This window comes from Helianthus annuus, chromosome 11 (genome assembly GCF_002127325.2).
Source record: "Helianthus annuus cultivar XRQ/B chromosome 11, HanXRQr2.0-SUNRISE, whole genome shotgun sequence".
Taxonomy (NCBI): domain Eukaryota; kingdom Viridiplantae; phylum Streptophyta; class Magnoliopsida; order Asterales; family Asteraceae; genus Helianthus; species Helianthus annuus.
In genome coordinates this window covers 127,104,433-127,115,914 of record NC_035443.2, presented here as the reverse complement: position 1 = coordinate 127,115,914, position 11,482 = coordinate 127,104,433, and the positions used below count along the sequence as shown (strand labels likewise).

The following is an 11,482-nucleotide window of genomic DNA, read 5'->3' as shown; positions in this document are numbered from 1 at the left end:
ATAGTTAAAACTAGTAAATTACAACTACAAGTACTGTTTGTGTAATAAGTAAAACTTAAAAACTAACTTTAGTTAAAAAAAATTAACGAAAGTTCATTGAGTACCAACATGTTGATAGGTAGGATTATTGTATACCAATTACGTAGGTAAGTTTATTATTTACCAACGGGACAAAGGTTGGTTTATTAAAAAAACAATTTTCCTTATAATTATAGGTTATAAATTAGTTATATTATTAAAATAATCAAAGTAATTAATTTTAAGAAGAGCTAAGTGTCATTGTGTCAAGGTTTGGATGAGGCTATTTATAGAGATATAAAAATTAAAAGTGTTTCTTAGGCACTATTCAAATAAATTGTGTTTTGCATATATGTCATAATAATACTAATTCTAAAGTTTTATTTATTTTTTAGTTATCTTGTATTGCAATAAACCCTTTTTCAACTTAATGTTAACATCTTAACATATTCTGTATACGTAAAAGGTCGGTGACCTAAATTACTAAATTGCCCCTAGGCTTTCTTACTTGACATAATAAGGCCTTAAACTTTCTAATTTGATGTTTACATTCCCTATATTTTCCAAATACTTTATAAAATCTTATTCTCATTTCTCATTTTTCAAATTTACGCATACAATTTTATTCTGTCTTAAAAGAAAAAAAAAGAATTATTTTCTTACCTAGTTATTTTTATTTATATGTCGCTATAAATTTATGTTTCTACGTAAATTTTTTGAAAACCAGTTAGATCAAATATAATGTATGTTTTCAATTTGTCTACGTTTTGACATTTTAATGTATGTGCCGGTATAAATTTGTGTTTCAATAACAACGATTTAAATTCACATTTTGCCGTAAATTGTTTTTCGGAAACAAGTTTGGTCAAATTTAATACGTTTTCATGCTTGTTTTTGCGTACAAATTCGGTTGGTCTACGTTTGACGTAAACTGTGTTAGGAAATGAGTCGGATCAAATATAATACGTGTTCATTTGAAGGTATAAATTCGAGTTATTGTACATTTTAACTCCGCTAAGTCTTGATGCAAAAGTAAGGGTGATGTAGTTATTAGGTGGAACGCTCACGCAACGAACAAACTCGGGTTTGATTCCGTTTCTTTTGTAACAACAACGCTTTAGATTGGATACGTAAAAACACACGTTTTCATATGATTAACGCCCACATAGCATGCCACAAACTACAAAACAACAAAGACATCAGCACCACAACACACAACCTATAACAACAATCTAGTTGTCCTTAAACGAAAAACATATTAACTATATTATAATAGTTTCTTAAGTCCTAACTTTAAGTATTAAATAAATCATATGTAACTGCCTTTTCCATTTAGAAAAAACAATCTTGTTTATTGTTTTTCACTTGACTGGTTAAGTTTCAATCAAAATATATCTTATTTAAAAAAAAAACTCTCTTATCTCACAAATCATTTTTATTTTTATCTTATTTATAACCATTTATCTTATTAAATTCTTGTTTTTATACACTCATAACAATCTAATGAAAGATAAATAGTAGTTTTTTATTTATAAAACTATTATAGTAGTTTTTTAAATTATAAAAATATGATGTAGATATGATGATGTAAAGTGAAAATGATAATTTTTAAACATTCCATCTTAAATTTAAAAAATAGAGAGATTTAGTGGAGCTCTTAAACTCTTACACTTAAGTGACTAATTCTGTATACATGTTTTCTTTTTTTTTTTTTTTTTTTTAAATCATACCTTTTTATTTAACATATATTTTTAATTTAATCATTTAGAATTCGACAATAATTTTGAGTTGTTCTTTAAAAAAACCAAATAAAGTAATAAAAAACAAACAAAATGAGGATTTTTTTTTTTTTTTTTTTTGTGAGTTTGTCTTTCTACCACAGCCACCTATTTCTTTAAATAGTGCTTGAAGCTGATCTAGTTATTGTGTTTCCCTCTCTGGTGTCTGCAAATCTCTATACTTTGAATGTACTCACATTGGTTTCACCAATTTGGGTAAACTCGAAACAAAACATCTTTTTGCAGTTCCAGTAACCTTAGCTGCCTTCTTCTTCTTCAGGTACCCCACACTTATGTTTATAAATTTCATATTAATGGCAAGCTTTCTTACTTTCTTTCTCTAAAGATAATTTCCAACTTTGAATTCTCTTATTAATTAGTTTCAAAGTTTTTACTTTTCCAAAAACATTCAAGCAAATATGAGCTGTTATGTGAATAGTTTACATGTTTAAACACACTTTGTATTTGGTTTCTGCTTCAAGGTTACTTGTTTAAGTGTTATGGATTAATCTTATGCCTATGCTACGTAGTTTTTACACATCATTATTTTATAACTACAAACTTAAGCAATGAGTCCGCAAGGTACATGATGTGGTGGTGACATGCCTCCCCTCTATCCAAAAGGTAATGAGTTCAAATTGTAAGATATATGTTATAAAAATATATAAAAGTATGTTAATTAATTTGCCGTAAAAAAAATCAAGAACAATGCACGTGTTACCATATAGTCTCTTCTCCCAATTTTATTATTTTTAAAAAAGAAACACTTTTTATCTGAAAAGTTATAATTTAAAAAAGGAAACATAAATTAATTGAGTAGAATTTGTTTTCTTTACCGGTTAATTATTCAAATTAAGTATACGTCGTCGCCAATGTATTGTCTCTTAAAGGATATGTCTTAGGTTCAAATCCGGGCAAAGATGAATAATTTAAGATCATTGGTGTAATAGAGTATAAGCAAGCGTTGTCATTCAAAAAAAAAGTATACTCCATATATGATTTAATAGTTAATTCTAATTATCAATCAGGTATAGGTAGTCCACATATGATTTAATAGTTAAATTTAATCATTTATATCAATGATTATCATACTGATTAATGATTTTTATTCAATTAACAAACCGTAAAAAATAGAACATGGCTGTTATTTTTCTTCTACAAAGCAAGAAAAATTATTAACAGACCGTAAAAGATAGAACATGCCTGTTAATTTTCTTCTACGAAGCAAGAAAAATTATATACGGTAACCAATAATATGACTGTTTTCTTTTTTTCTTTTGTTTTTTATTCATTTTTTTTATTTACGAATATATATATTTGGGTAACACGTGACATTCACTAATGGCATCACAAACATTAATTTCCTGCTCAAATGAATTTTTTTTTCAAAGGAAACCAACAATTTAATTGTGTTCCCAAATAACTCTCATTTTTTCTCTCAATCATTTTTTTCAAATTTTCAATCTATCTTATCTATATTTCTCATTCATGTGTATACTTATTTTTGTTAATTAATTGTTTAGTTTTATTTTTTTTAGAAAATTTCAATTTTAATGTTCAAATTAACTTGAGTATGTATAGTTATCGTACGTAAAGTCAAGGTGCACAACTTCTAATCCCATTTACAATTTAAAAGAAGTTGATAAAACATTCATTTTTTACTTTTTTTGTTTGTTTTAAGAAAATAGAGCAAAGCCATTCATTACTCATTCATTTTTCAAGTGAAGTATTCAGTTAGTATCACTTTAAAATTGGACAAAAACATGTTTAAGAAGATCCAACAAGGTATAGTTATGAACTTATCCTTTTTAAATTTTCTCAAGATTACTTTTATTTTAATCAACTCCTACAATTTTACGTAGTATAACATGAATTTTTGGTAGCTAATTATGTGATGCTTTTCCTTCATGTTTGTGGCCCAAAAAGAAATTGATGACTTGAAAAACAAGTAGGAAACATCATTTGAGTGGCATGAAAGAAATTAAGAAAATATAAGTGATCCAACGAACTCTTCCTTATTTTAGTTAATTGAATTTCGATATTCCATTTCACATAATTATTTTCGTAGCATAATGACTCAACTACGACCATGGCTACACCCGGACTTGATGTTATTTTTTTGTTTCATCTTATTCTTTGGTGCCATTGAATGTGATACTTTTGATAAGTTTTCTATTCGCATTGATTGTGAAGAGATTCTCCAGTTTCATATGTTGTTTGGTGCAAAATACAACTTAATTAGGTTGTTAAAATAAACAAAACAATACAACGCTTCAAACATTGAGTATTATTTAGTGTGATATGCAATTTAATTTATATTTCATTTATTTTTAGAGTTTGACTTATATAATTTTTATTGTTTAACATGTATAATACATAGATACATAACCTAGTATTATATATTATATAATACATAATATATACATATATATATATATATATATATAATGTATACATATATATATATATATATATATATATATAGGGGGCTGCTAGAATGAGAACCACCCCGAGTTGTAAGAACCGCGAGAACCACACCATCCGGGTCGCCGTTTACCATGATTTTTTTTACAACTAGATGTGTGTATTATAAACACAGCCGTAAAAAAAAAAAATTTTAAACGCCGCGGCCGAGGGGGTAGTTTTTTACACCACAAGTTTGGTGTTTTTATTTTTTTTCTTTTTTTTTACACCAAACTTGTGGTGTAAAAAACTACCCCCTCAGCCGCGGCGTTTAAAATTTTTTTTTACGGCTGTGTTTATAATACACACATCTAGTTGTAAAAAAAAATCATGGTAAACGGCGACCCAGATGATGTGGTTCTCGCGGTTCTTACAACTCGAGGTGGTTCTTATTTTAGCGCAATTATTATATATATATATATATATAAATCGTTATCCTTATCCGATCAGAAGATTACTAAGAATACCACATGTCAGCACCGTATCACCTTTCAAAATAATCGTTTTTAATCAAAATTATATATATATATATATATATATATATTTTTAAATAGGGTTAATACTATAGAATAACAACATCGTTTATTTTAAAATCATTAGCTTACTATCCGCTCTTAGTTCAAATATATTTTTTCATATTTTTGAATGAAACCTTCACACAAAATAGATTCTTTAGAAATTTTCTTATATACGATTTATAATGCGAATGATAAAAATGATAAACAAACAATTTTTATTTTATAACCTACTTAATACATATGACTATAACCTAGTTTAAAAAAAAACTTTGATCAATGTATGTAAATATAATATAATATAATATAATATAATGTATTTATGTATATACTACCTAGTAGAAAAAAGAAGTTTAGGTGCCATTTGTTCCTCTGTCTAATTGGAAACTTGGAAGGAAAGGTTTTCATGCTATCACATCATTTAAAAATAAATATTCCTTAAAAATTGAAAAACACATTAATCAAATTATTCAATTCATTTTCTTCTCCATTATCTCTTTCATCCAACCAATTCTGAAGACGATTTAGTAGCATGGATAATTTCTTTTAACTATTATTATTATTATTATTATTATTATTATTATTATTATTATTATTATTATTATTATTATTATTATTATTATTATTATTATTATTATTGTTGTTGTTGTTATTATTAATATTAGTAGTAAAAAATAAAACCATGTTTTACTCGTTCAACCACTCAACCTAGTAAGCAATATGTGAATACATCTAGTAAAAATAATTTGTTAAAGGTTAAACTAATATGCCCATTTTTAAAAATATTTTTGTCAATTTTTACTATTTTAGTAAATTTCCACTAAAATGATTTTTAGACTTAGACTGTACTGGACATATTATAGTAAAATATACATATATTTATACTAATTAATCACATCAAACAACTTTGTAGATAAGATACTTTGTGTGAAGCAACCAAAGATGGCAAGAATGCTAGTGGACATTCCAATCCCTCCTAAGTGGAAGCAACTATGGGATACATGGGATCTCCGATGCTTCATCGTCTTAAGTCTTTTATTACAAACGTTTTTGATTTTTGTTGCTCCTTTACGAAAACGAACAAAAAGCTACTGGATAGTCATGCCATTGTGGTCTGCGTACCTGTTGGCGGATGCCACGGCTAACTTTGCTGTTGGACTTATCTCCAACAGCATGGGGAACCCTGGTGAGAATGCAGGCAAAAAAAGTAGGACTCCTGCGGAAAATACAGATCTTCTTGCCTTTTGGGCACCATTTCTTTTGGTGCACCTTGGTGGTCCAGACACCATTACGGCTTTCGCGTTGGAAGATAACGAGTTGTGGCTCCGCCATTTACTTGGTCTTGTCTTCCAATGTTTAGCTGCGGTTTATGTGTTTGTTCAATCACTTCCAGATAACCGGCTATGGATTCCTACAACGTTGATGTTCGTGACTGGAATGATCAAATACGCCGAAAGAACACGCTCGCTTTATCTTGCCAGTGCTGACAAATTCAAAGAATCAATGCTTACGGGTCCGGATCCGGGTCCAAATTACGCAAAACTTATGGATGAATATGCTTCTAAGAAAAAATCCAATCTTCCGACATCAATCGAAATGACTGAAGAACTGGATACATCGACCAAATCAGCTAACAAGGCTAAAAAGGGGAGGTTAAAAGAATTGGAGGTCGTCCAATATGGTCATGTGTTCTTCGAAAAATTTAGAGGTCTTATTGTTGATACGATTTTCAGTCAAAAAGAACGAAATTTCAGTCGCGATTTCTTCTTGAATCGCACCGCCAAAGATGCATTCAGAGTGATCGAGGTCGAGTTAAACTTCATCTATGAAGTTCTCTTCACCAAGCTTCCTGTGGTTTATGGTATGTTCGGAGCCATTTGTCGGTGTTTCTCTCTCGCGTCTGTTTGTTTAGCAATCATTATATTCATAATGAAAGGCAAATCAAACTTCAGTGAAGCTGATGTAACGATTACTTACGGTTTGCTTTTTGGGGCATTGGTTTTGGATTTAACCTCTCTATTCATGCTCTTGTTTTCGGACTGGACCATCATTGCTCTTCGAGGATCACCAGATGTCGAGCGCGACAACTCTCTCAAGAGCAGGATCATCACATGCTTACTCGGCGTTTTACTCCCACCCAGGATTGAGGCCAATCTTCAGGTTATATTAGATACAATATTATACTATTAGTATACACGATGATTATAGTTATGTCTAACTAATATATCTAATCTAATATAGGGAACCACAGGGAATTCGGAAACCAAAACTTGTGGGCGGCGGATGGGTCGAAGGTGGTCGGAAACCATTGGTACTTTCAACCTTATCGATTATTGCTTGCATAAACAGTACACGGGAAAACGTTTTCGACAATACATAGGAGAAAATACATGGGAAAAAGTTTTCATCATGTTGGGGGTTAATGAGTTTCTTGATAGCATAATTTATGTAAAACCACAAGCATTCACTGGGATTCTTAAAGAGTTCATCTTCAAGGAGCTCAAATCGAAATCAGAACTTGCGGATGACTTGGATACCGCTAAGGAGATAAGTTTAGCACGCGGTGATTGGGTTCTTCGAGTCGAAGACGGCTGGGCTGGCTTACTCAAATATGTTGCAGGTGTCGACTACGATCAAAGTCTCATTCTGTGGCACATCGCTACTGAATTATTATACAACCAAGATCCCCCTACCGATAGCTCCGACAAAGACAAAGAAAATAGGGACAACTCGAAACTCTTATCTGATTATATGTTGTATCTTCTTATAATGGAATCTAGCATGATGTCGGCAGTAGCAGGTATTGCACAGATACGGTTTCGGGATACTTGTGCCGAGGCTAAAAGGTTTTTTGTTGACATGAAAGATGAGAGTAAAGGCAAAAATGATGATGGTAAGCTTAAAAACGCTTGTAACGAGATTTACAAGGTCGTGACCGAAGTTGAACCAGTAGCGATAAAGGGAGACCGGAGCAAGTCATTGCTATTTGATGGTTGCATTTTGGCAAAAGAATTGGTGAAGATAGAGAATAGTTTGAAAAAGAATAAATGGGAGATTATAAGCAAGGTATGGGTGGAGTTGTTGTGTTATGCTGCGACTCACTCACGGGCCAACATGCAGGCAGCACAAGTGAGTAGAGGTGGTGAGCTTATTACCATAGTTTGGTTGCTTATGAGTCATTTTGGTTTAGGAGAGCAATTCCAAATCAATGAAGGTCAAAGCAGAGCAAAACTCGTTGTTGGCAAGTAGTTTCAAGTTCTATTTGGGCCATGGGAAATGCATCACATGTGATGGAGAGCGGAGAACATCATCAATAAATTAAGGGTTTCTAAAGAGTTTTTTTTTCTTTTTGTTTTGAATAATGCATCACATGTGGTGGAGAGCGGAGAACATCATCAATAAATTAAGGGTTTCTAAGGAGCTTTTTTTCCTTTTGTTTTGGATAGATGAAACATTATGTAATGCTTTATTTCCCTATTATAAATAAGCAACATTTTGTTGCTTTATGTTCTTGTAACATATGTATGGGAGTGTTTCAAAAAAAAATTGATTTTTCATTTATCATTCAAAGGTTTTTATCTTTCCATTTTAACCTCTTTGAACTTTTTATTTTTAATCCAAAGACTTTTATGTTTTTCAGTTTAACTCCAACACTTTTTTTTATTTTTCAACTTTGGTCCTCTATATATTTTTCATCTTTCGCAAGTTTTTCGTTTTACGTTTCGTTCAAAATTCTGCGAGTTACCACGCCGGAACGTGTGTGTGGTTCAATGTTTTTTTGTATGTGTTTTCCGTTTGACAGGCCTGTCGTAACACGTCTATTATTCTACGTTTAACAAATTTGTTCCAATGCGCGGGTCCTAAATCGACTTAGTTTTTTCTTTCTACGTTTTACGTTTCGGTCTAATTTCTTCACATTAACATGCCGCAACGGGTGTGCGTGATTCAACGATTTTACGTCTGTCTTTCGTTCAGTGTTATGTTTTCTTTTTTTAATATTTTATTCTACGAGCTCTTCCATTGTTGGTGGTGTGGCATTGGGGCTACCTGACATGATTTTACAAACGTGTTTACCCCTATACCTCCTTTATTTAAAAAAATATATTTTTTACGTGCATATCTTTATGTACGTGTCGGTATGAATTCGATTTGCTCTATTCGACGTAAACTTTTTTCTGGAAACGAGTCAGATCAAATATAATACGTTTTTGTTTAAAATATACATTTTTTACGTGTATACTTTTATGTACGCTTAGGTATAAATTTGAGTTAGTGTATGTTTCAACGTAAACTTTTTTGGGAAGTGAGTGAGGTCAAATATAATATGTTTCCGTGCTTATTTTATGAATGTTTCGTTAATTTTGTTTCGAACCGAGTAGAGTTAAATTGTGGTTTTTTCCCCTTTTTTTTCAAAAGTTCTAATTAATCTCTTTTGATTGTACGTGTTAGTTTTTTCATTATACCCGTTACGTTTTCTATGATATGTCGAAATGCATGTTTTCATATGGGTAACTCATTACATAACGTTTGGACTAATCCATTCGATGTTTGCGATGCACCCGCGCCGCAACGCGCGCGGATGTTATTGCTAGTTAGCTTTAAATAATAATAATAATAATAATAATAATAATAATAACCATTGTGGATGAATTAATGAAGTTAGTTTTAATAATAACTAGAATTATTTAGTTATAATTAAGTCGATTTAGGACCCGCACGTTATGTTGAACCTGTCAAACGGGAAAAAAAAGAGACGATGTAAAAACGTTCACCCACGCACGCACGTTGCGTCGTATTAGCTCGCAAAATTTAAAACGAACCGTAAAAACGTTAAACCAAAGACGCACGTTGCGATGTGTTAAGTCACAAAATTTAGAACGAAGCATAAATCGAAAAATTAGCGGAAAATAAAAAATATAAAGGACCAAAGTTGAAAGCAAAAGAAGTTGTGAAGATAGATTGAAAAATATAAAAAGTTTTGGATTAAGAGTAAAAAAACAAATTGTTTTGGGTTAAAAGTAATTTATGAAGTACTTTTGTTTGAAAAGTAAAAAAATCAATTTTTTTTGAAAAACCTCCAAAGCCAAGGTTACAATAACCATATGCATAACTTTTTTTTTGAAAAACCCCCAAAGCCAATGGTACAACTACCATATGCATAAAGTAGTTGCTTATTTATAAGATTTTAATTTTAATTTAATAGTATTCTTCGCACTTCATGGCGGGGATTGGTTGTATCATTTAACTTCTTTACGATATCTACACTCGATGTAACAATAAAAAAGAAGAAAAAAATAAATATTACGAGCGATTTCTGAGTTTTCTTGGTAAAATGGTGTTTTGGGGGCTGATGGTCTTGACATATGATCGGTGGAGGTTGAAAATAATTTTGTAGAATGGGTGTTATGGTTGTCGTACAAGTGGATTGTCGGACTTGTTGGTCTAATCCGATTGTACTATAATATGTTAAAATGCATTCATTCGCCTAAGAAAGTACAGGTCACCGGGTTTGATGATTGGACGTTCGCTGGAGTTTGCAAATGTTGAAGAAGATGGCAGAGACATTGCCGGAGGACAAGATGAAGTTGATTGTTTTCTCTAACTATTCTACATTTGGTGTTGATTGAACTTTGAAACGCGATTGAAGAGAAACATATTACGTAAATGATTTTTAGGATGGCGTAAGATGTTACCAATCGTGCTTGTTTATCTGAACCGTGTGTTAGATTGATCGACTATCGCTATAGGTTTTATATTCTGTGTTGATTGAATTTTGATTACGTGATTGAAGAGACATATTTTATGTAAATGATTTTTCTAGCGTCTTCTTCAACTCCTGCAAACGTCCGGTCACCGCAAAAATGCTTTTTAACATAATTCGCTTGTAGTACAAGCGAATTAGACAAACAAGCCTAACAATCCGTTTGTACGACAAGCATAACACCTATTCTTCAAATATATTTTTTTCAATCTCCACCGTATGCGTGCCAAAACCATCCGCCAAAACACACCATTTTACCCCCCCCCAAAAAAAAAAAAAAAAACTCAACCGACTTCTGGTTAAAATTTGAACCTGACACCTCATTTTGTAAGAACCCACTTTTTTTTTAATTCTGTAAAAATATAAGAAATATACTCGAACCAGTAAAAAAATCGCAAACAATATTCCGGTTGGCATTTCACTATGTGTAAAATGGAGTTATATTTCATGGTTTAGAAAAAGGCTAAAACTATTGGCACATTAAATGTGCTTTTTTGCACACTTTAAGGTTTATGTACACCACATACAGAACTGTACCGACGTATAGAGTTGCATAAAAATCAGTGTTTTACTGGTATCAGTTTTGGTCTGGCAGCACCTATACGCCGTGTATAGGCCTATACAGGGCCATATATAAGGTTTTTTTTTAATATTTTATACAATATTAATAATTTTAGCAAAGTTTTATAATAAAATAAGTTTTTTTTAAATAAATAAAAAAATATGTTTTTTACGAACATTTTTTTACGATATTAATCATTTTTATACGATACTAGACCTATCGTATTGTTGTATAGGTGTAGTATAGGTCCCGTATTGGCCCAGAGATGTAGTATCGTATCATATCATATCATATCATATCATATAGTGTAGTATAACTTAAGTCTCGTATAGGTGTGGTGTGGTATGGTGTAGTGTAGATCCTGTATTGGCCTTGTATAAACCTA

At 31.2% G+C, this 11,482-nt stretch overlaps 1 protein-coding gene across 1 annotated transcript; it reads left to right on the top strand.

Moving 5' to 3' along the window:
- The first annotated feature begins 1,936 nt into the window (after positions 1 to 1,936).
- Positions 1,937 to 8,335, top strand: LOC110890377. Its single transcript, XM_022137976.2, has 3 exons — positions 1,937 to 2,076; positions 5,688 to 6,934; positions 7,016 to 8,335. The coding sequence occupies exons 2-3, from the start codon at positions 5,717 to 5,719 to the stop codon at positions 8,021 to 8,023; spliced, it is 2,226 nt and encodes a 741-aa protein (XP_021993668.1). The 5' UTR covers positions 1,937 to 2,076; positions 5,688 to 5,716; the 3' UTR covers positions 8,024 to 8,335.
- Positions 8,336 to 11,482: the final 3,147 nt, after the last annotated feature.